The sequence below is a fragment of the Trichinella spiralis genome, assembly GCF_000181795.1.
Source record: "Trichinella spiralis strain ISS 195 chromosome Unknown Scfld9, whole genome shotgun sequence".
Lineage (NCBI taxonomy): Eukaryota > Metazoa > Nematoda > Enoplea > Trichinellida > Trichinellidae > Trichinella > Trichinella spiralis.
The window spans coordinates 2663891-2690159 of NW_003526948.1; the positions used below are offsets into that span (position 1 = coordinate 2663891).

At 32.6% G+C, this 26269-nt stretch overlaps 3 protein-coding genes across 3 annotated transcripts; 1 reads left to right on the top strand and 2 right to left on the bottom strand.

Annotated features, from left to right (window-relative positions):
• The first annotated feature begins 2305 nt into the window (after nt 1–2305).
• Tsp_05316 (conserved hypothetical protein) lies at nt 2306–6513 on the top strand. Its single transcript, XM_003371594.1, has 9 exons — nt 2306–2548; nt 2915–3280; nt 3314–3379; nt 3660–4501; nt 4559–4727; nt 4806–4932; nt 5078–5200; nt 5261–5674; nt 6395–6513. The coding sequence occupies exons 1-9, from the start codon at nt 2306–2308 to the stop codon at nt 6511–6513; spliced, it is 2469 nt and encodes an 822-aa protein (XP_003371642.1).
• A 256-nt stretch (nt 6514–6769) lies between these two features.
• On the bottom strand, nt 6770–12068 carry Tsp_05315 (conserved hypothetical protein). The gene is made up of 8 exons (XM_003371595.1): nt 11930–12068; nt 11686–11862; nt 11177–11582; nt 9184–9270; nt 8932–9050; nt 8495–8761; nt 7444–8426; nt 6770–6883 (listed from the first exon to the last, which is right to left on the bottom strand). The coding sequence occupies exons 1-8, from the start codon at nt 12066–12068 to the stop codon at nt 6770–6772; spliced, it is 2292 nt and encodes a 763-aa protein (XP_003371643.1).
• Nucleotides 12069–22767: 10699 nt separating this feature from the next.
• Tsp_05314 (MORN repeat-containing domain protein) lies at nt 22768–23155 on the bottom strand. Its single transcript, XM_003371596.1, has 2 exons — nt 22842–23155; nt 22768–22810 (listed from the first exon to the last, which is right to left on the bottom strand). Exons 1-2 carry the CDS (start codon nt 23153–23155, stop codon nt 22768–22770), a joined length of 357 nt encoding a protein of 118 aa, XP_003371644.1.
• Between the last annotated feature and the right edge of the window lie 3114 nt (nt 23156–26269).

Genomic DNA, 26269 nt, shown 5'->3' on the forward strand with positions numbered 1-26269 from the left:
TTGTTTCTGTTCAATAATACTTTGTAAAACAGTATTACTGTGTGAAAAATTAAACATATTAATACATAATCACGCAGCCATAATAAAATAATTATAATGCAGAGTTCAATAATCGTCTGTAATTTATTAATCTGCATTTATTAGTTCCTTTTATTTCGAAAGAATCCTATTAACAAATAAATAGTTCGTTATAATGTACATTTTTCTCCTAATAAAAAAATAAAAATATTAAAATGTATAAAAAAATAAATTTAAATGCACTTTTATTCACTATTATTGAGCATTTTTCCAATTATTACATGCAGCATGCTTGAAGAAGGAAATTTTAATGGATTTATTTAAAGATAATTATCATTTTATTGTTAAAAATTTTTTTAAAGTCAAACAGCATTTTTAATAAATTGTGGTGAAAAGGGATGTTTTAAAATTGAGTGCATAAAATTTAATGATCGTATAATTTATGATACTTGTTATATAAATATAAATATATGCATATATATATATATATATATGAACAGAGTTTCGCCGTATGTAAAACGTAATTTTAAAAAAGATGAGCAGGTGAAATATGCATTATTACTTTTTTTAAATAGAGATATTCAAAATTATTTTATATGAAATAATAAATACAAAATGAACAAACCAAATACCCGTAAAATAAATCTTTCAGTGTTGATGGAGGTTAGAATTTTGTTGTGCAAAGCTATAGGAATCTGATTTCACTAATGAAAGATGCTGTTGTGACAGCTGTCGCGTCAGGTTGCTTCATCGATTGTTGCCTATTAGCATTCATCTGAGAGCTGGACGGACTGGAGGCGCTCACCAATAATTCTCTTCTATAACGGGAATCTTTTCGATTCAAATTAGGCGTGCAGGGTGATCGTGCGCATTTTACAAACCAATTCAGCTCCATCACTTTATGCAAATAATTTGCTTTGTGTAAGTCGAAACAGTTAATATTCTATTTTTATTTAAATTTATAAAATGAACCGCTCCATATTTTGAAAGTTTATATATCAAATTTGACATGGCTACAATTTTAATTTATGCTTCACTGAAAATGCAAATAATGATCGCCAAAATTTGGTTGAATACACATTCCTTAGTCACTTATAAAAAAACAATATAAAGCTTGCTTTTATAAATAAAATATTTTAAAATTAGTCATCTCTTCCGTATATTATTTAGAATTTTTTGATTTGGAATAATTAATTCAACAACAAATTCAAATTAATTATTTACTTGTATGAAGATTATTAATAGGATTTACTGATTAATCAATAATACATGCTTTTTTCCAAATACTACACATGCTATGATCTAAGTTTCAAATTGAAAAATAAACATTCGTTAAAATTAACAAAATTGAAAAGAATTTCACTTATGCTACTGCATTAAAAAAACAATCATGCAGTTCAAATGTAAGTGAATACGAATTAAAAAAGCATGTCAGCTGTTCTTTTCAAAAATATTTAAAAGCCTAAAAACACAGCATACAAAGATAAATGTAACTTCTTCTATTCTTGTTTATTGACGTATTTTTTAATTTTATTTAATTTCATTATATTTTAAGTCTTTTTTCAAAACTTCTGTTGAAGTTTCACTTTTATCTGAATATTTTAACAATAAAAATCATATAATATGAATATTGACCTTCTTGTCCGGCAGTGCACTCACTTTACAAGATCTTTTTTCCCAACAACCCAACCAAGTTTTGTAAATCGAGTACAACTGTGCACTGTTATTACTCATTCAAAATCATGTCTAGCAAACTGCTTACATATGCTAACATTTATTTAATTTGATATTTATTTTTCATTTATTCCACAATAATTATGCTACAATTAGCTTAGCCGATCTCACTATACGATTGCCTCGCAAAAACAATCCGAGTAGAGGTATTAATTTTCATTCACTTCCGCAACTTGTCCACTCTTGTGCAAGAAGAAAATTGCAATAATTAACAACAGCCTTATCAAAATTATTAAATCTACGTATATTAACTGAAACTTTCATTATTAGATTATAAAAATAAATGAATAAAACGCATTCAATTTCTCATTGAGGATGATTAAAAAATAAATTTGTTTTATCAGTCTTTATTTAATTACTTCTTCACTGGTTGCTTTTCATCAATCACATGACCGACATGATGAGTATTTTTTAATTTATTTCATTTTATTATTATTCATCAGTTGTGAACGTTTTCAATTTCAGAACAATACAAAGAAAATATAGTTTAAGAGAAATTATCAAAAATTGGAAAAGGAAATTTGATAATAGTGACTGATTGGACTGCCCAACTATGGATTCACAATCGAAAGAAGAAGAAAACAATAAAGCAGATAAAAATCATTCATCATCTATAATTTTGACAAGTCCAAAGCTTTCTCTAGATGATATTAACTCGTCTCTTGATTTTTTGGAAATTGCTATTTTGGAGCACAATTTGCTCAAGCTTTTCAACCATCATTCAGGAATTCTTTATGAAGAAAAGAATATACTGCATGCTATTAACCGATATGAACGTATTTGGTTACCAATGATGGTACGTACCTATTCATTTGCAAGTAATAAATCAACTTTCAATTTTTTATTTTTATTATACAACAACAATAGTTGAGCTTATTTTCATGTTGAATTACGCAGTCTGAGTGGAATGTTATTATAAAATTTAAACCCGTTAAAAACTGAAATATTTCCAATACACTACCTGCAAGTAAGTAGCTTTTGCCCCCGACTTTGTTCTCTAAACAAAAGCTTCAAGTATTGCTATTTTCCGTATTCAAATGAGCTGCTGTTATTGTTTGATCTGAAATGATGCATTGCTGAATGAAGCGTGCTATTTATTGCAGGACAATTACATGACTTAAATTGAGATTGCACTTTTTCATGAGAGCAGTTTTTGCTTTAGGCAGAAGTAAACAACAGTGAAGGCATTTTGCCTCCACTGGATGTTTACATGGTCTGGCACACGCACATGCTAGCCCCTCAGTATTATAACAAGCACTGCATTACTCAATATGGCCGCATAATTGATCATAAATTAATCAGCACAAGTGAAATGCAAGTACGTTATAACTTTTCGAAAAAGATGTGGAATTCATTCAGCGCAGGTGAACCGTATGACCTGGATGAATTTTTCAAGCATTCTCATGATTGCATATATAATTCTGGTGAAACTGGATACGATTTGTTCACAGCCGTGAAGCGTCAACGTGACTTTGGTTATCAAACATTCTTGCCGCATTACAGCTCCATGAAGTATTTGGAAGAAGCCGTAAATCGGTATAAAAAATTCGTTTTTCTAAAGATTCATTATCCAAATGAATTCCTGACTCCGTGCTATGATTTTGATCTTGTATGGCATGCTCATCAGGTAACGCAGGCATGTTGAAAATTATTTCAAAAATATTTTAGCGCAAAAATGTAAATGTAAACAGTTAAATTTGTTCTTCTCAGTATTAATTACTACAGTATCATCAGTTTAATTTTCCTCGCTGCTCAATGTATAATGTCACAAAATAGATTAAAGAAAGAAAAAAGATTTGCAGTTTCATTGTTCTGTAGGTAGTAACTTAAAAAATTTTTTTAACATATTAAGGAAAAAATCCATCCAATTCGCTTCTGCTGAATAATTTATGGAAACTTTTACTTAGGTGCATCCAAAAGTTTATTCAGATGACGCAATACAATGGTTTGGAAAAATATGGATTCACGATGATTCGGTTAATGATCGATCACCAGATTCAAAACTTCTGCGTGGAGAATCATTAACAAGAAAACTATGGATGCACCATTTCCCCGGAGAATCTTACTGGCGACAGGGAGCAATGTATAGAGGGCATGTTGCTCCCTGTTATCTGGATTTTAAGAAATTCGATTTTCAATCTATCGAAACAGGTTCGTTGAACATACTAAGTTTGGCTTTGAAATATCTTGAAACGGAACGAGCCTATGTACGGCTGAAAATTAAATATGGCTCAAAAAAAATGGTTGAATTACAGGCTGAAGTAGACCAACAAACTGCTAAACAAAGAACAAATCGAAATCTTATTATTTATAGTGATACAAGTGAAGTGGGCAAAAAGTTAAGTTCAATAATTTTGAATTATAATTCGTGTGATTTGAAAGCGATTCACGTCAACTTGGAGCTTTATGACAAGGAATTTTTGAAACGAAGACGCGTGATCAAATTGAACGGCACTTTGAATTTAGGCGAACTTATTTCACAAACGGATCCACGATCTGCCAAATGTGCAGTGAACATTTTGCTTAGACCTGACCGAAGTGAACAAAGTTCAGACAAAGAACTTCACAGTTCAATAAAAATGTGCCTCTTGGCTAGCGTATTTACGAATTATTCACTGGAGTTCGAGCTGGGAAAATTCACCTTGCATAGTGTTCAACCGGACTGCAAATTATTTAAATTGTGTCATGATTTTTCATTAAATAAATACGGTTGGAATTCTTCAAAGCGAGCATGGATTGCAGTTCACAAGTATATTCAGAGTGAAAAATTATTCAAAACTATTAATTAATTGGCATCATTTTACAGGCTGGTCGACTTGCGAAAAAATGTTCACTTCACTGTACAAGTCATTCATTGCGCAGTATCGTTGTTGTCTGCAATTTTGATATATGACAGTAATAGCAAATTGTTGGCTGCCTCGCATTTGGTTGGACCTGATTCAATGCCAGCAATTGCGCAAGTTGAAAGCAACGCAGTATTTATCATCATTTCAAAAAATTTTCCCAAACCCATTAACTAGAAAAAGGTTATTCTCTTATCTTTTTATTTTTAGTCTTATATACCAAATATTTCATCTGCTAAAGAAAGAGCAATGGTTGTGATAAATAATTGTGGTGATTTTGGCATAATAAAAGCGAAATGGATTGGATTTTTAAAAAATAGCAATACTGGTCAATCAGGTATGAAAGAATTTAGTGTTTAATATTAAAAAGCATTATCATTAAACTGAAGTGTGATTGTAATGTGAAAATTGTAAAACTTCACAGCTAGCTCCACATGACTTATTTTTTATACAATATAAATTGTGCTTCATTTTTATTTTAGATAAAATGGAATCTGTGCAGTGTCCTGGCTATTTGAAAGTTGAAGCAGTAGACTTCGCTTCCAATGTTGTGCAAAGTTTTGAACTGCCCGGGAAAAGTGGACTAAAAATTTCCCTATTCGAACGTATTTACACATAAATATGCATATGCGATTGTACGTTTTTTTCTACAGTAAAAGTTTTAGATTTGCAAACTGCACTGAACGCGGTATCTATGAAATGCAACTCTATCCACGTTGCGGAATATGCTTGTTGTGCTTTTTCGACAGCGCTGCTTTTTGTTCTGTGCAATCCTGATAAAATTCAAGATAAAGTTCATCACAGTGGTGCTAGTTATAAATGCTACCAGTGGCCACTGGTGGTTGCAGCTGGTTATGCAAGAGAAAACCCGAGCAATCAGTATTTGGCTACAACTTATGCCGCAGTTCCTAAGCCTACTGAAGAATCTAAAATTCAAAATGTTCATTGGTACCTGACAGTGGCTCCTCTGCTAATGCATTCATCTTGTCAATTCACTGACGGAGCTACGTTTGGAGCGTGTGGTTCATGCGGAGCATGTGGCTCATGTGGCAGCTGTGGAGGATGTGCCGCTTGCGGCGGTTTGTGAACGACTTCTTTCAACTTGAATCGAACGTTTATCTTTTCATTTATTATTAACATTTACGTATATGATCTGGTAAATTCTAAAAAATACTTTTGTTTGAATTATTTATAGACTTTTTAAAAATAATTAATTCCACTTATTATGTTTATCCCATTCATTACCTGTTCAGTGTTTGAAGTTTTGGTTTTGCTTTTTGCCGTTGATGATTGTAAACGAGTAAAATGCTTATAATACATCATCAGTATACAGTTCTATATAACAATGCAAATAATAATAATAATAATAATAATAATACCCAACTTTGCTAATTATTTTTGTTCGCTGAAGCGAAATTATCAAAACGAACGTCAGCTACAATGAATGCCCTCTTTTGTAGAAAGCTAAAATAATAGAAACTTAAATGACCTTTTCGAAACATTTTTGCAAGCAACACCTTCTACATACAAAATTTGACATTACTTTTTATAATAATTTAAAAAAGTTTAAAGCTTTTTCATTAACTGAATTATGCATTAATTGTTCAACATTTCATGCGCTGATGAATGAAAAGCAATTTATGCAGATGGATCTGATTTATTGAAAGTGTGAATTAGGAATTCATTTTAAAACGTTTGAAAGTGTAAACTTTCTGTTTCACATATTAAAAAACACAAGTGAAGATTAAAAAACTGAAATTTTCACCGTAGATAAATAAATAAATGTTTACTAAATTCAGATTTGGGGAGCTGGAAGCGGGGAGTACAAAAATGCAAAACACAAGAACTGCAACCGAATCACCTACCCAAAAGGCCATCTATTGAATCCATTCACCGAATCGTAGACTGGGGATTGTAAAAACCAACGTTACGATTTTTCATTAAAAATATCTTTTCCTTGGTAAATTTTGAAATAAGATTTTCCAAAATATAGTGAACAGACGACAAACAGTGTTTAAATGCTAGAAAGAGCATCAGATCCATTTCAGGCAGTTGGCCAATCGCTTTCTTTTCTTTGCTGAGCATGTAAAAAAGAACGCTTTACTGGAAAAAGCCGTTTCCACGCTTCGGGCGCCCTGTTTAATCGTAAAACGCAAAATACATCCATTTATCATTTATAAGTCTGGCTCATCCGATCTTGTGCTAGTCAACAAGTGGTAAAATATCACTGATAGCACAACGTTTGTCAACAAAATGAACAATGGCAATTTCCATCGGTTAATCCACGTCTAAAAAAGCAAAAATATCATAGCTTTACTTGTCAAATGGGCATAAATAATTCAATTCATTGCTTAGTGCATTTAAAATAGAATCTTAGAAATCTTAGCATCGATGAAATAATCTGTCAATTTTAATAATTTTAAATAGATTAACTATTATGAATCACATCATGAATGTAAAATGAATTAGGTATATACATACAAACTTTACAGATTGTGTAGCTGCATAAATTACACAGAAACTGATTTATTGCAAACATTGCTTGCTCGTATACAACCAATAATTTCCAGTTCTAATTAATTGAGAATAATTTTTCAGATTAATATTTGAAAGTTACAGTTAAATGAAAATTAATACGAAATCTATAGCATGTTTGCAATATTTGAAAATTAAGAGCTAAAAAAAGAAGTCAATCAATTATGATAATTCAAATGTACTGTAAAAACCAATAATAAATAGTTTGGAACAATGAATGAAGCAAGAAATAAAATTTTATATACAAATAAGTGATCACTCATTTTTACAATGGCAAAATAGTGTCATTCTGAATAGAGACTATTTAACTCACTTTTACTTCTGGACGAAACAGAAGACAAAATAAGCGCAAAGGATTTCTTCGAATCATCTCTGCCTCCTGACGGTTTCGCAATAGTTCCTGTCTTCTTTGGGAACTTAACCGTGCAATTTCTTCCCTCGTCAACAGCAGTGGAGTGTTATCCAACTCGAGAAGATCTGGCAAGCTTCCTCGTGTGTCATACTGCTCGACCCAGTTAGGAGAAGCTTTAACATTGAGCAAACCTTTCTGCCTTCTGACAGGACCTCCTCTAGTGAGCCTGTCAGGATTAGCGTGCACTTGCTGAGTCTCATCATTCGGCGAGAGCACTGCATGGTCACTGGCTTCATCAATCGAAGGAAACGGATGATGCTGTATGGTACCTTCACCAGATACCGGTCGACGCCAGTCTTTTGAAGAGGCAAAAGTGGATCGGCGAACCAAAGTGTCACTACTGTGCAACCTAGTGTGCGGCTCATTAGAATAAATTTCTGCTCTATTATTTTCTTCTTCGCACAATGTTAGCGTATTTTGATTTCGATTCAAATTCGCCTGGTATAATCGAGCTGCAGTTGGATTCGCTACCATCGTATACTGGTCAAAGTGATCGTTCATGATTTGATTCAATGAATGTTTAGAGCCACAATGACTTGGCGTACGACTGACAGCTGCCGAACTGTTCGGTAGTTCAGCTTGGTTGACTGGGGATAATTCATTTGGAGGAGGAGCAACTGATTTATTATCCTGATGCTGTGACGTAATTGAAGCTACACCCAAATGTTGGGTGGAGGTTTGCCTGACTGGTTTGAGTTGCGGATGCAAGCTTTGCTGTTCGGAAAGTCCAAATGAAGTCGACGGATTTGCAGCATGTAAATCTGCCATTGAACTTGGAACGTACTGTGCCTGGGAATTGTCTGTAGCAGTTGAAGTGCTTGGAGCCATACGTGAACTACCTTGTGATGAAGAATCCATTGGATAATTTGTATGTGCACGATTTTCTAAAAAATAGAATACAACATTTCAGAAGCAATAATTAATAAGAAAAGAAAATTCATCATATTAGTACCAAAATAAAGAGAATTAATTGCAGCAGAGGGCGTACTATCCAGTACGTTGCTATGCGATGTGTGCAACTGTGGGTGTGGGTTCGTAGAAGCATTCTGCGTGTTGTGAACAGGCACAGTGGCACTCTGCGACGGAACTCCTGGATAAAGTGATCGAGAACGATGACCTCGATGATTAGGCGACATGGCGCGCGATGCCGTATTATATTGTTGTCCAGAATAGTTGGAGGCGACCGCATCATGGCGATACTTTTTCAAAATTTCAGTTCCTAAAAATCATACAGTTATAAAACAAACAAACAAGCATGCAAATTTTGTTCACTATAGCAATTATGTTTTCCATCGAAACTTCGGTGGCTTCGATGGTAGAAAAAAACTTTTACTTAAAAATCAAACTGAATCATAATAATATGAAATACATAAACATTATTGAATGTACCAGGCTGGTGAAAATCTGGAGCAAACTGTTTGGCACATATTCGAGCAATATCACTGTCTTCCTGTGCTTGCAACATTGCTAAGTCAGCTTGCTCTGCTCTGTCATCTGCGGTTACGGTTCTGAAAGGACAAATCATATATACAAGATATTAGGAATAATAATTTTCATGCGCTTGAAATGAAATGCAATGGCTAAATTTAAAACAAGGAAAATCAGATAATAAAAGTTTACAATTTTTAATGAACATTTAACCTGTAGACGTATTTAAAAGAATTTTCGAGAATTTGCATGCATCTCCATGAAGAATTAATTGATAATTGAATTTCAGAAAAAAATGTTCTGCAAATATGTTTGATAAAACTTTTAAAGAATTTTTAAAATTTATTTCTCATTACATTAATCTACCTAATGCATATGGGAGTTGTATCGTATTTTTGCTTCAAAAAATTTTATTTCATTTTTCTTTTTATTTATCTATACTGATCATACGGTTAAACAAATGTGTCAATTGGACTGTTTTGTAAAAATTTCCAGAAACTTTTACGAAAATAATATCATCAATAATTTAAAAAGACAATAACCAAAACATTGATTAAATAATCCACACAGCTGCATTTATTCGAAGCAAATGCATATTCATTTGCATCTTACGGCCAATTAGGTAATTTATATGGAAAATAAATTAAATTATTAGTAATTCAAGCATAAAAATATTTCACTTTTCTGATTATAATGGTATATTTTCGAAAGTTGCGCAGCTGAGCACAGCAGGAATTTTAAATGAGTTTATTAGTTAAATATGTTTTCAACAAGGCCATTAGCTACAGGACAGAAGTTTAAAATCGATCCCGCTTGCCAAAGTTCATTAAGAATGTCAAAACAAAATTTCCACTGCTTGGATAGATTTTTAGTATCATAGCATTCGCACAATTAAGCAACATCTCTCGCTTGCATAATTTGCACGGAGCAAATGGATAAAAACTAAAGAATGGCAGCTACAATTAGGTGAGCAGTTAAAAATGTCATCTTTTTCGACAATCGGATAAAAGTGTAATTTTACGACAGCCACAAATGGCTCACAAAAAACAGACTAACTAAGCATGGAGCTCAAAATTATTGAAGAAGGTCCAGCACCTCAGTCAATATGCTTGCTCTTGAATTAGTGATTCTATGAAACCATTTTTGGCATTTTTCACAACAAAGTAAACTCTACAAAATTAGTTTGAAATAATCAACTATGAGACTAGATGTTTTAATAGAAAGAAGAAGAAGAAGAAGAAGAAGAAGAAGAAGGGATCTACAACATTGCGTGGAATAGAATAAAAATAAAACTTTGTATTATAAGATCTAACATCATTAGACATTCGAAGAAGTCACAGATAAAGATAGTAGAAATTTTATAATCAATATTTAATGAACGCTTCAAAAATCTAAGAGGAAACGAACGTTTAGAGCAATTGCTTTAGGCAAATTTTTAGATACGCTGTGATAATGATGTACTGAAGCAGTATGGTAACTCTAGATTTAAACTCAAACAGATGCTTTCTCCTCAAGCAACAGCTTAAATGAATGAAGTATAAAATTGTTTGTGGAATGAAACAGAATGCAATCACCAAATCGTATAAGCATTTAAAAGCATTTCATATGCCCACTCTAATTTGTAGTATTTGTCATCGCTGAATTTATTCAAATTTTGCATCACATGCTGAAGTGCAAATATTAGCAGCAAACGTTTTCTCAAAACTCTGTCTGTACAATGAAAAAATTCTGTTAATTTAAACAGTATTCTTTAATTTTTGCAAAGGTTTCAACAATATTTAAAAGGATTCATCACAAATAAATTAAGCTCATAATTTGCTCAGCTTAAGTACTTCCATTCAGTAAGGGCGTAAGGTCACTTGCCTCGTACTAATAATAAAAGTATGTCCATCGTTCTTATCAAATCATAATTTAATTTAATTTAAAATAGTACTTATTTGCATAAATTAAAGTATCATAATGACATTATTTACGTAGCGAAAATTTACTCGAAATAATTAGTCGAAGCAACAATTATACTCTACATCATGTGCATCTATTTTTAAAGCTGAAAGTTATTTCACAGACACAAATGGTTCAATTATTTGAACTAAATGGCAGGGTGCTCAATGTACTTCAATAAAAAGTTCATTTTACATATTCACTGTTAATAGAGGGGGATTTATTTTATATTGTGTTCGCGTTGTGAAAATAATTTTGCACTTACCTCGCTAAAGCAATATCTGCCTTTTGAACAGCAATTTGTGCTGCTCTGTTTGCAGCAGCAACAGCGGAATCTATGCGTTCGCGTAGTTTCGACGATCGTACAAAGAGCAAATGCTTTTTCCGTTGAGAAGTTAACAAGATATTGTTTTTATATTTTCCTTCCTCTTTGGTTCCATCTTTAAATGTCGTGACACCGTATCCAAATTTTTTGTTGTTGTACCATTCCCCTTCATACTTCAGTCCATCAGAACGTTCACAAACTCCATATCCGGATCGTTTATCATTTTTCCATTCACCCATATATACCTCGTTGGCATTCGGATCCACAAATTCCAAATACATCAGCGATTCGTGTTCCTGGCTACCACTGTAACCTGTCCAAGCTGACTCATCACTTCCCCAACTCACTGTACTACCGGAACTACGAATAGATCCTTAAAAGTAGAAAGTGATAATTGCAAAGAAAGAAAGAAAGAAAAAAACATGACAAATATAAAAAAAAACAATTACCGGTTGCATTGGTGATTCGCTGAACAATGTCACCAGTGGATTTTTGCTTTTTTATCCTCAAACCTTGGAATATTGTTCTTTTAACAGCAATGGAACGTTCAGATAATGATCGGCGTCGTGTAGGCGGTTCGCTTCGAGCTCGAAGTACAAAGCCTCCTCTGTTTTCGTCTTTGCTTCCTACAGTGAAAATATTGAAATGATTCTTATTTTGAAGAGATCAAATCAAAGTGGTGCAATTTTTCACTTTTGTCTTTGTCATCGTCTTCCTCTGTATCTTGATTGGACCGCAGTGACGTTAAAGAAGCATGCGCGTGAGAACGGGAACGGTACTTGGCCGCAACAGAAAATGCAGCACTTTTCCTCACTCCATAACCATGACGCATACCACGCAACCATTGTCCTTGATAAGTTCCTAATCAAATTATACTGATGAACAGAAAATTCTTCGACAAAACTGCGAGCAATTTTCAAATGCATGCTACTCTACCATATGCATGATCAGTATTTGTTCAGCGAAAAGCATAGATGGATTTTTTGTCGTTTTGAAATTTTTCTTGCCTTTTTTTGTTTTTAAATATTTACCATTTTGATTGAGCAATCTGACAAGCACAGCAGAATTTAAACATTTCAACCCACTCAATCAGTCAACGATTGGAAACATTATAAAGTGAAATAAATAATTTGGTTGACATCAATATTACGAAAATCTTCCCAATAATGCAAATTTCTGATGCCATATATCACTTTGGCCTGTTTACATTGTGCAAAAGATGAAGGTTTGTAACTTGCTAATCATTATCAATACCGTTTACTGAATAATGATAAATTTGCATAATGAATAATGAGCATATGATTTAACGCCAAATAAATAATAAAGAAATGACAGTGTTGTTTAATTAATAAATTATTTTCAGTAAAACAAAAAAAATGCACCTTAAAGTAAACTATTCATAAACTGCGAAAATTAAAAGCGTTCTTCAAGTTGGACTAATAAAATCTACTTGTTAATAATTTGTTAAAACAAATACGTCAGTAAAAAGCGCATTTTTGGATTGAAAATTATATTTTGCCTAAATTAATAAGTTTATTATTATTATTATTCAAAGATAAAAACTAATTGCATGAAATTAGATCGATTAGTGGAAGTCATTGTGCAAAAAGAAAAAGAATCATTGCAATGCAATTGGTTAGAATTGGCAAGAGAAAATAATCATAAATGTTAACGCGTGCACATTCTTGTAATAAAACCGATTCCTCAGTCAACATTTTGCCGCTGAATGTTCAACAGTTTGCGGAGATTTAATTCTCCAATTCAATGGGCTAGTCAATATTCATTTCGAAAAGAAAATAACCCAGAGATCACTGCGCATTGGAGGATTTCAATTTGGCCACTGTTATTGAAAGCTGCTTTCGAAAGATTACATGAAAAATAATCATACGACAAATAAATTTTTGCCTTATATGTCAACTTTTTATTATATGCGATGCAGTGAAGTGCGATTTGCTTTCAAACAGGATGCAGTTATTTTAGTTGAAAAAAGTCGCTCTGGAAGCTTTCAAATAATGAGGCATAACTAGCTAGTGAACAAATTATGTGTGCTTGAAGAAAATAATTGAAGCTAATAAAGTAATGCGCACTGCACTTGACAATCGAAATATCTAGTCGGTTAAAGCTAGTGCATGTTGTGGAACATTTTGCCAAGACCTTGTTAGGAGCTCATCAGCGGCGCGTTAGCTGCTCATCGTGATTGCAGTGTGAATACTTGAATTTGCAATGTCAGCTGCTATGTAGCAACTGCTCCGCTGCTCAATATGCACGACTAGACGAAGCTGTCTCTCTTAGAGGCTGATAAAGGGCTGCCAACTGCCGCCACCCTAGGGCAGAAAGCTCTGAAAGAGAAGTCAATGATGATCGTCTGCAACTCTTATAGACCCGACGCGCCGGCGCGTTCATCTTGACAACTGCAGTTTCCCATAATCCGTAAGCACACCGGTGCGTCGGATAGCAAAAACAATCCTATTTCACATGCAAATAGAGCTTCTCTCTAATTTAATTAACATGACAAATGACGTTTGCAAATTGAAGCAAAAAATAAGAAAAATTTTCTTTTCATTATTATTAAACTAAAGAAGCAATTCAACGCTCTACCATACCATACCATATCATAAAAAACGTAACAGATATCTTCTACTGTTTTATTTATTGAATTATCAAAAATTATTAAAATCATTTTGTTTGTTTCATTGTTCTTAGTGCGAACGATGAAGACAATTTCTCAAAGTGCAAAGAAAGAATATTAATTCACATGATATATGAAAAAAATATGAACAAAAAAATGCTATTGATAAGTTTCATTTCATTTCTATAAGATATATACTGATTAAAAGCGAATTATATATATATAATCTTTGCATAACGTTTCTCCCCGAATTTTCTCTTTTGTCAGAAAATTTTCAAACAAAACAATAATGCAAAGTCCTTGGACAAAATTTAGTCCCCTAGTCTTGTATCTATAGCCCAATGCTCTTTTAAATGTTAATAATAAGTTTCCATTTCCAAGAAAATTTCAATTGAACAAAAATGAGAAAAATGAACAGCTCTTGAATTTATCGTCCAAACAATTGGTCGCACTGCAGCAGCACAACAGTTTCATTTTGAGCAATTGTTCAAATATTAAAAATATTTTCAATAATACAGTTCTACTCAACAGAATTGCAGTGCTTCGCTGTTTCTGTTAAATTATTTCTGCTCCATGCGCAGTACATAAAGGCAAAATTGATTAAATAATATGCACTATATGCTATGCAAATATTGCATTTTCAACACAGGCATCTGATTGGACTTTGGTAATTATTCGAATGTTTAATTAATTACTTCGAAACAACATGCAGGCAAAGTAAATTTCATACATGTAATAGTAATAATAATAATAATAATAGCAGTAGTGGTGTTTAATTGCCCCACTTAGCACAAGGAAAAGCAACATGCCTTCATATAGAGGAAAAAAGAAAGCACGGTTGCAAATATTAGGCGTTTGTTGAAAAATTAAAAATTTTGCAAAAAACAACTGAAAAATTTGAAAACCGAAGCTGTGATATATTATTCATCATTTGTTACTGCTCAATTTCAAACTTCACTCAAGCATCAGTTGAATTGTTCTTGGCTGTATGTGGTGAAACAATGGTGGTGCCGCATTTATATATTTTTTTTCCTCTTTGTTCAACTTTGTCCGTGATAAATGTGAATAATTCAAATGTATTACACGAAATCAATTTATAATAAATTAATCTCATTTTACATGCATAAAAGATCAATTCGATTGAAACTTATCACTGCTGATCAAATTTTCAGCTTAAAAAATTTATATCAGGCATCTGGCATGCGTCGAAGTAAGTAAGTAAGTAAGTAAGTAAGAATAGCAGTATAACAAAGAAGCTACTGCGGAAATAATTATTTCTCAATGTGAATGTTCAGCATGAAAAATGCTTCGTTCGCTCAGTTGTATAGTAAGCAGTGCTGCGCGTGATAAAAGAGAACTGAAAATCATTACACGCGTATATTCAAAGAAAGTATTTCGTTTGAATATTGCAAGCAATAAAGTGTTATTTATAAGTTGGAATTTTTTTTGTCAAACTGATTTAAAATTTATTACTAATTTATTTGATTTTAAATTTCTGCATCATATTTAAAAAACAGCTTTTCGAGAGAATAATTTTTTAGCTACATCTTGATTTATGTCACAAATGTCGTCGACCAGGACGCTTGCCTGTGAACATTTTGGAAAATCTCTGTAGAGAAACAAGAAATCAATTCTAGCTGCAAACACAAAGTGCAGGAAACGTTAATAAACCACTAAATCTGACAATTTCTAAACCAACGTAACATTTTCAAAATAAATCCTGCATTACAGTTTGAAATCATTTTACAAAGACGATGGATGATCAACTGCTTGCAATGGTTCAAATTCCATTTCACAAAACAACTTTAATGAAATTTATTATCAATGAAAGCTCAAAAATATGCACCGCAAAAAGTTGAAGTATAATTAATTAAAAATTTTCCGTTTTATTCTTTTCGTGTAAATTTTGTAAACATAATAGTATTAATTTTTGAAATATTTTAATTTTAAATCCCATTATTGAACAATTATCATTCTCTCCTGAGCACCTGTTTGGATGTGCACTTTACAAACTGCTTTAAACATAAAATTCTGTGAAAACAATGCAAAGACGACTGCATATTCATAGTTGAAAACAATTTTTGCAAAAATTGGCACTATCGAGAACGTTATGACGAAAAATGAATTTGCATTTAATGCTTATTATCCGAATTAAATGCTTTGTGATAAGCAAACAATGAACGACAGTTGCTGGGAGTTTGGAGAAAGAAGAAAAAAAAATTAATCAACAACAACTGCCGATATGCTACGGCAAAGCACCTCTATCGACTCTTGGCAAATAGTTAGTTGATGATGAGAGGATGAGTAAAAATTGATCAAAATGGATAAGAAATTAATTTCCAACTGACGGTCGCTTCTAACGGTGAATTCATCTTTTTGCAACTCTATCACCTTACAATCAATCAATAAAAAATCAAAATTAAAAAGTTAAATAAAGTTTTAAGCAGTAAAGTTATGTGGAAAAGAAAAACATTAATTGTTAGTGGTCTAACTTGCATTAATTTATCTTATGATAATAATAATTATTATTATCACAATAATGTAGACGTGAAATAAGCATAGATGATAAACAAGCTTCGTCTGTTGAAGGTGGAATTCATTCACTTTCACTGGTTGTTGTTTCTTTGTGGACTACGTTGAATTGCATGCAATGATGCACTTCAAATGAAAGATGACTATTCACAATTAGCAAGCAAAATAATTGCACAGTGCTTGTTTTGATAAAAATTGCTTTTTTCATATTTTTCAAACAGTGAAAGACAACAATTGTCAAAAGTTAGCTTTTAGCAATGCTCCAGCAAGTTTCTTTCAAGCCAAACCGATTATTTATTCGCTCATCATCACAGCCAGTATATAGCATTGCTGTTGAACAGAACAGACTGGTCTCTGATCTAAGAAGCAAGTGGTTCTTGCTTAGATGCAAACAAGTGAAGTAAACTTTTACAAATATTGTCAAAAATAATTCTCAGCCAACATCTACCAACACTAGTATACTGTCGTAATGAATGTTTGTTTGACAGCGTGGAACTTGAATTGTGAACAACAAATATGCATGAATTTCGATCAATACAGCTGCTCGAGCTTTGCTTGAATAAAGAAAGCCTGACAAGCGCAAATTGAAAAAGATACTAAAAGATTCACTTCAGCCGAATTTTTTAGTTTCTCTCAAAAGTAACAAAAATAAAATTAAACGATGAATGAATGAAACAACAAACAAATGTTATTGGAGGAGGTTAATTTTAAGAAAATATAAAAAAAAGCATTATTCAGTTGCTTTGTGAAATTGAAATTATTTTCATAAAATAAAACTGCTTCGAATAATCCACGACTGCTGCAGCATTTCAAAACAACTCAATCACTTTTAGTTCTTCAAGAATTTCTTCCAATGACAACTCTTACATGTCTCGTTGAGATCAGTAATATTATCTTTTACTGATATATAAAGTTGCGCGCTCACAACTTGAACAATTCAAAAATGAAGTACCGTCATTAAATTGAATAAATAATAATAATAATAATAATAAGATAGAAATCCTTTTATGCATACTTTCTATTCATACTAGCTTGAAAGTGAATAATTTCAAAATTGCGAAAGATTTCACAATTCAAGCTTTGCTCACATTTCATCCTCTAGTCATAAAATTTACATATTCCAATTTTGAATACAGAACAATTGCTTGTTTGAATGCAGCGTTGTAAATTGAAACACTTTAAAAGTAGTGCAAGGAAATGTTGAAATCAATTCTTTTTTCATTAAGCGTTCAACTGTTAAATAAACATTTGCAAAATGAAAGGGTTCAATATAAGTGAAAGTCTTTATTGAGTTAAAGCTTTCACTAAATTATCAGAGACAGTATCATGCTTGGAAATCGGCTATTCTGGTCAATACATTGTCATTTAGCGGAGCTTATTTGTTAATGAAACATCCTATTAATCTGTCAGAGAGCTTTTTTTCCAAAAAATCTCATTTCCGGTCTGCAAAGCTGGAATTAATCATATTGATCTATTCGAACAACATTCATTCAACAATTATAATAACTTCTTCACAAATGACAATGAAAAGCGGTTCCCCCCTCCCTCCCTCCCTCTTTTATTTAAAGTTACTCAAAGATAATTAATAATTATAAAATTCAAAGTATAGTATATAATTTGTGGCTTCGCTAATTCAATCTTGGTAATGCGAAGCAAAAACTGTTCAAGAAAATATGCATCATCCATCTATTTATCCCAGTTGTCAAATAAACTGAAATTGAACAGCCAGCAAGCTATTTTTGCTCTGCTGCTTTCATCATTTGCTGTTTTGATGAAATTCAGAAAACACTTTTGCTTTTGATCACTTGGCAATTTAAATAATAATATATAAACATCTGAATGATCAAACAACGGAAAAAATAACTAACTTCCTCGCAACAAGAAATGAACGCCTACTTTTATTCAACAATTTTGAGCAATCTCGTCTCAATCACTATTCTTCAACGTTTTGTTTCAAATTGCACAAACAATCTATAGCTGCTCAACATTTTTCACCAGCGCTTAGCAAAAAATAAAAATTTAAAAAATGATGCACAACATTTCTGTTGAGAGAACTGTTTTCTAAAGACCAAAATCTCAAACAACAATGAAGGAACAATTAATTTTTCCAGCAAATTCAGCATATTCTCTGATACTAGACTGACTGGATGTATAGAAAATAGAACCTCGCTGTGTTGCATCTTACAGCTTGGCTTGGAAAATATTATTGCATAACCGTTGATTAAAATGATTATTATGTTTACTCAATTTGTATTTCACTGTAATTGCATAAGCCTTTCAGTTCACATTTTCCTCTTCACTTTCATTGATGATTATAATAATCAATCAACAGCACAGCACATCCGCTGCTAATGAGTTCTCCTGAAACTGTGTGAATGTGTTGTTAACATTAGTATTTCAATAGTTGGATAGTTAATATTCGGAACAATTATTAAGTTAAAAAAAATTATCAAAGATAATCGAATAAATTAAAAGTGGTAAATAATATTAGCTGATTTTTCTGCTTTTTGTTTCTTTTCTAAAAAACCCATTGGCTTGCTTGCTATTGAAAAATAAAAGTGTAAAATGTTGAGATGTAAAAGAATGAAAAAAAAGCAAACTTTAGCATAGGATATTTCTTGCTTTTTATTTATTTCAGCTTATTTTTTATGCCGACTCGATCGTCAAAATTTTACATTTACTTTTGGAAAGATACTTGATAATATTCATACACTAAAAAATTGCTTGCAAATAACAATTTCACTCGGTGTTTTTTGAATATCGAGGGAAAGATTTATTGAGAAAATGTGTGTTTTATTTACTTGCGTTTGTTTCGCACAAACTTTCACATCTGCTATTTAGCTATGCAAGTTGGAAGAATTTTCACATATAACATTACTACTAGTTATCTTGACTTTTCCAAACGTGTCTCCTCTATATATATATATATATATATATATATTTCTACACAAGTAGTATAATTGTTGGAATGAGAACTTCAAAAAACTATATATATATATATATATATATATATCTGCAAATATTACTTCCTCAGTTCTTGATACTGAATGCGCACTTGTCGCCGTCGTCGTCGTCGTCGTCGTCGCAAAGCAAACGTCACGGAAAACAAAACGTAACAACACAGGCTTATTTAAACACATTGATTGTAAAATGTGGAATCTTGTTTTTCATTCCAATCACTCAAATGAGAAAACTGAAATATGCCTGCCTGAATTCTTCATCAGTAACCATCAAAATGTGGATAATGAAATCATTTTGACTATTACAAAAAGAAAAACAAAAAGGAAATAAAAATCAACTCTGCGCTTCTGACAGAGTGATTGAAAATTCATTAAACATAAATAAAGGATGAGTGGACTGTGCTTAAGATTAAAAAATGACCATCGTACGACTTAATGAAAAGCATAAATAAACATACTGGTTAAAATGAGAAAAAAAAGAACAGTATTTCAATAAATGAATATGAAGCTTTTTTTTCAAAAAAAAATAACTGTTTGCTTTATTTCTTTAAACAAGATTGAATAGACGGATCAGTTGAAAGCGTTAATGTGTTTGTAAAGTACATTTGTATGTATCCATTCGACAATGACGGATATTGAAATGCGACGAACGATCAATCACTAGAATGCATTCTAATCTGTTTAGCTAATTTTGATTTTGTGCCAACCTTTTAAGAAAACAGAAATCCCATTAAGCATTATACAATTCTGTGAAAACTGTGTTGATATTATTATTATTATTACTACTACTACTACTACTTTTACAACACGCGCATGTTAGCATTGTGAATGAAGCCTTTGCAAAATCAATTGTAACATCAGATTGTGAGCTTTTAGGTAAACTAAAACTTGATGACCCCCGAGTGCTCATCATAATATGAAAATTGTGCTATCTAGCAAAGCAAAGAGGCGGCTAAAAGCGTCCGCTAAAATGATAAGAAGAACCGGCGACGCAAAAGCTAGCAATTTCCGTCTTTTGTTCAATCAATAAAAATACCCGCATCTTTGAAAATTACCTTTTATAAATTGCAATCTCCGAAGCTGAATAATAAATTACAAACAAACCGCAACTACACAACTATTATAACAATATGTTTTTATATCACTCTCCATAAAATAAATTAAAAAAATTTATTTTTCAAAAGTTAAAAAATCAATCTAGCAGCATAACGATAGAAAAGGAAAAGAAAAATATTGCTTGGAACAGTAGGTGATAAAATATATTCATTGGTGCTGCCGCTGCTGCTGAAACGCGTACAACTAAAATTAAGCAATTAAAATCAGGAGAAAATAAATAGATATATAGCTGTACATAATGAAGGGGGGAAAAAAAGGAAATGACACTGGTCGTTTGTTCTAATGTTTTTAGCAAAGTATTTCATCTCAGTTATCTGATTTCGAAAGCGGAGAAATAATTATCACAGTTGTGTATGTGTGTGGCTGCTGCTGTTAGTAAAAGCAAGGACAGTTTGCATCGATTGGCAATTAAAGAACGCAGATTAATCATCCTCAAAGAACAATAAAAATTGGTCAGGTCATAAGCATAAATTAGTTCATCTCACTTAGAAGCAGCCAATGGAAGGAAATTCCTTTCTGCTCACTCTGCCTGACTAATGGTCTGACGGTCATCTTTTTAAAGAAACAGCAGCACACTTTTGATCGCTTGATTCATTTACTGAGAAGAGAAGTAGGCAAGGAAAAAGTGAAAGAGAAGCAAAAAGGAAATCATGCATTATGCTTTGGTAAAGAATGTGGATCGATAACGTTCATGAGCTTGTCACCATTTGAAACTGAGTTTCCGAATAAACCGCTGAAACACTAGACAATGCAAATAGCTCGAACTCTAACTAGCAACGATTTCTCCTCATTCAAGCGATTTTTTCTTTTTACAGTCTTTTAATGCAATATGTCACTTTAAGCCGAATTATTAAATTTTCAATAGAACGATCGAATTTCTGACATTCTTGCCAAATGCCAAACATACAGCCAACAACCATCTCTGTATCCCCCACCCCCTAAGGACATCACAGATGTGAATCATACAAACAATCATATCCAACAGTAACACATGCACGCACACACACAAACGAACAAACAAAAAAAATAATAAATATTAATATATAATATTCGATAAAATATCACAGATGAAATAAATGTGCTTTGGAAAAGAAAAAATGACCTCTTCTTATTCAACTGTATTTCTATTTCGGTTGTTGTTAATTTTACATTTTACAGAAAAATATTGCAACAGTAGAAAAACGAATACATTCAATTTGTAAAAGAAATAAAAATAAAAACCTTTTCACAATGTCGAACGTACATGCAGTTCTTCGAATAATTTTGGATTGCTAATGGATATCCCATTTGATTGAAGAAGACTTGCATATTCCGTGCGGATTACTCGGAATCTAATAAAGTAAGATGAATAAAATCGATACATCAGTTTTACTGTTTCAAAAATAGGAGTCAATTCATCTCGATTGTAGCGGAGATGATAACCCATCAACATAAGTATAACGCTACAATGAACAAACACATCGGAATAAATTTTTGCATATTGTTCCTCGAAAACCTGAGGTCATAGATCAAAAGCTGCTGCTGATCAAAATTTATTGAAATTATCTCAACTTAAAGAAAATTGAAAAACGCCAATCTAAAACGCTTGATCTTGTTTATTCCAATTATGAACACTTTTGATTGAATCTGAAAATATTACTGGGGAAAAAAAACTGAGCCCTGAATTTTTAATTACTTACTGCGTACATTAGTGTCAATATTAATTCAAAGCAGTATCAATGGAAAATGCAAATTGCTACATTTATTTTTACATTTTATTCAGTCAGATATATTTTCATCCAACAGAACAACTTCTTATTATGCCAACTCTCATGCAAATGCATTTACGGACCGTAGATTGTATTTAGATAAATAAATATGAACTAATCAGATAATTATGCTTATATTATAGTTTGAAATTGTCAGAGTTCATCAGGTGAAAATTGATCAATAGATAAATAAATAAATATATATATATACATGCATGCATGGTGTGTGTCCCTGTTTGGCACCCGCTGATGAAAATGAAGAGCTGAGGAACGAACGCTTTGCTTGCAACCTGCGACAAGTGCATATTGCACGCGCAAGTTGGCCTGAAGAAAGTAGCAATTGATCAAATGCAAATGATCGTATTGAAGCTTATTGAACTAATGGTCAATGGTTGTCCAGTTCAAGCAGTGGACAACGCAGGCAAAACAGCTTGTCAATATACATGCTTAAGCGAAAGGACAAATTCTGAGATAAAGCTGAACAAATACGCGTAGTTATTTATATAAAAAAAAGCAAAAAAGTGCGCAATAACAAAGAAGAAGGAATTATATTACCTCCGTCGGCGTAATTTTCCGTGCCGTAACCATCCTGCAATCCGTTTGCCCAGGTACCTGTATACCTGGCATTTGAGCTAGTGCTGTGCCGCACACCGTACCGACCTTTATATCCTTGAGTCCATTCGCCTCGGTAAACCCATCGTCCACGTCTTTCCACTCCCAGTCCGTGCCGCTTTCCATTTTGCCATTGACCATCATACGTATTACCGCTTGGCCAAGCGTACACGCCAGATACTTCAAAACCATAATGCCAAGCGCCAGAATATTCACCCTGGCCTTTCGGTCCAGTGCAGACACCGTGCCCGTGTGCTTTGCCATCTTCCCAACCACCGCAGTAAGTGCCGCCATCATCAAAATCAAATCGGCCTCCGTTCATAATATGACCTTTTTATATAAATAAATATATAATAAATAAATAAATAAATAATTGTTTATTTATTTATTTATTTATATATTTATCTACTAAAATATACATATATGTATAAAACTACATATACATATACATATATGTATATATACAATATAGGTAGGTAGGTATATGTACTGTGTTTATTTGTATGTATGAAGATAGGTAGGTATATATATATATGTATATATATGTATCTGTATGTTATTCAGTATTGTTGAATAACAAACAGGAAGAAAGGTGTGGACCGGGTGTGGCTGCCGAATGACGGCCAGCATTTCACCGCGACAACAGTAGCAATGACGGCCATGCGTGGCGCGTTCGATCGGCTCCTGCCACTCGTCGGCTATGATCGATCAACACGATCGTTGTACCGCCGTTTAATTCTTGTGAAAACAGTAGAACACTTTGAATATATGCGAACGCAAGTGACTGACACTCAAAAAGCCAAGGTTGATTGTTTGTAGTGTAGAATAGAATAGAATTTTTCCACTTGTTCTTCTTCGTCGGATAAATGTATATATATATATATATATATATATATATGTATATGTATATGTATATGTAGAGGCAGAGGAAAATTCAGATATCAACTTTTCAGTGTAGCAAATGTTGGGAAAGAGAAGCAGAAATTTCCCTCTCAAATTACAAGAATATAGAAAGAGTTGTTGTTTTCACCGCTGATCTTTGCTTTTCATTAACCTTGATCAAGAATCTCTCTTCAACTATATGAAAATGCACGTGTACGTACGTGTATGTATAATTTGTGTGTAGCGTGTTGTGCGTGCGACGTGCGCGGGGGCGCGCTAGCTGACGAACGGCAAAAGTGAGAAGAAGCAAGCTAGATCAAGCGTTGTTCAACGCTGACTCTTGGCAAGAAGCTTCAGCGGCCGAAGTTTTCAATGACGCGATAGCGGCCGGATGGGAGAACAACGCCACACCAGTGGCTGCCGCCAGTGGTGGGCGGGAACTGCCTTCACTGACGAATAGCAAACGCGGACGTTTTGGCTCTTCACCATCTAGCCGCTCCTCCCATTGCATTCCATCAATGTTACTCTTCGATGGGACGAGACTGAAATATTCATTCTTCTTCTTCTTTTTTCTTTTCACTTTTTTTCTCCACATGTACACACACCCACAACAACAATATATATATATATATATATATATATATCCGTTGTATATTGTTATGCTTCATAAATATATATATATTTTTTTTTTCTTTATTATATATTCATTATTATGTACTTTGCATAATAATAATTATGCATAATAAATAATATATAAATATTTCTTTTTCATTTTCAACTATCATCATTTGTTTTACAATTTTGATGTTCATCATTTGATTGACATTGTTACTCCTACTCATTGTTTATTTCGATTCTTCTAGATGAATTGCTTCTATTTGTTCGCAGTTGTCGCAGAAATTCTGCCAACGTGCGCTACTTAAAATTTTAGCTTAGGCCAGAGAATTGAGATAACGAAAACAAGGGGCTAATTGGAATGGAAAAAGCAACTCTATATAGCCTCTATAGGAGAGAAGTTGGAAAGAAATCTATCAAAATAATATCAAGCTCCACTGGTTGTTGTTATTAATGTTAGCTTGTTGGCGGATTTGTGAAAGGCCACAACCAATATAACCGGGCGCCAATGAGCAGTCTGCCAATGTTCTTCTGCTCAGAAATTGTCCAGAATAATGAAAGCCACAAATGTGCCTGCCTGCCTGCTTGCATGCATGCATGCTTGCATGCTTGCTGCTCTCTCGGCTAACTTATTTGTGTTATCTGCTGATTTTGCTGGTTGTTGAAAAAGAATGAAACTGAAACAACTGACTAATCGATTGAAACAGACAACAGAAAATGCTTGGGGGATAAGCTTGCACAGCTCCCGCCCCACTTCTGACGTCTTCAGTCAGTTCAAATCGGCTCGACCGCATTCGGTTGTCGACTTTCTTCTTCTTACCATTTTATTCAATTCTGTACCATTGTTCCTCACCGACGTTCCATTATTTATTATTTATTCTTGTCTTTGATTTTCCATACATCACCCCTAATCATTATCATCGGGAATTTTATTTAAAAAAAATTTTTTTTCTTTCAATTATCCATTCATTTGTCAACCCTGATTTCATCCATCTTTTCTGATCAACACTCACGTTACCCAGTCTATTAGAAAATTAATTACTAACAAATTTCCTTTCTGCTACTGTTTCAAGAGAAAAAAAAATTTTCTTTTCTTGATTTATCCAGAAAATAATCATTGCCAAGACATGTACTACTCGTTTTCTCATTTACAAATCAAACTGTCCCAAATCATGTTCTACACTTTGTTCACATTGAATTATGAACAAAATTCATACCGCTTATTATTATTCAATATAATCAAAGTATTGGAAAATTTAAAGAAAGAAAACTCACTTTTTAAAAGTTTTGCAACAAAATTACAAATTCTCAAATAAGAATGATCATTGTTGAACGGAGTAAAGTTCTTTTCTTTTTTACTGTAACTAACCAATCAAATCAGCTGGAAATATCTGTTTATCTATATTTCAGAAAATTAAAATTAAATCATCTTCATCATAGCGGAGAAAAATTTTTCAAAACATTTATTTATTCACCATTTTATTCAATTGTATGAAATAGTTAATAGTTAGTTACCTTTGCGATTTCAAGAAAAAAGAAACAACCATGAATATTTGAATTATTAATGCGAGGGAATAAATAATATGCAAAATCCAGTTGACGGTGTTTGTTTGTTATGCTTGTTACTTGATGTAAATGAATTGTACATTTTAATTAAAATTAGGTTCACAGGAACGGATAAAATTTGTAGAGAAAATATGCTCAAACTCATAAAATCAATAATTAAAGTAATATTGAAATGTGAAATGGATCGCTTGAACAGGGCAGAGGAAAAGAATTTTGAAAAGCAGGCAACAACAGTCAACGTAACGTATAAATGGTAAAGGATATATGTTGAAATTCTTTCCAAAATTCATAAAAGAGAAAATAAATAAATAAATGTATACATATATATTTTATATAATATGAAAAATATATATCAAGTGATTTTCTAGTAGAA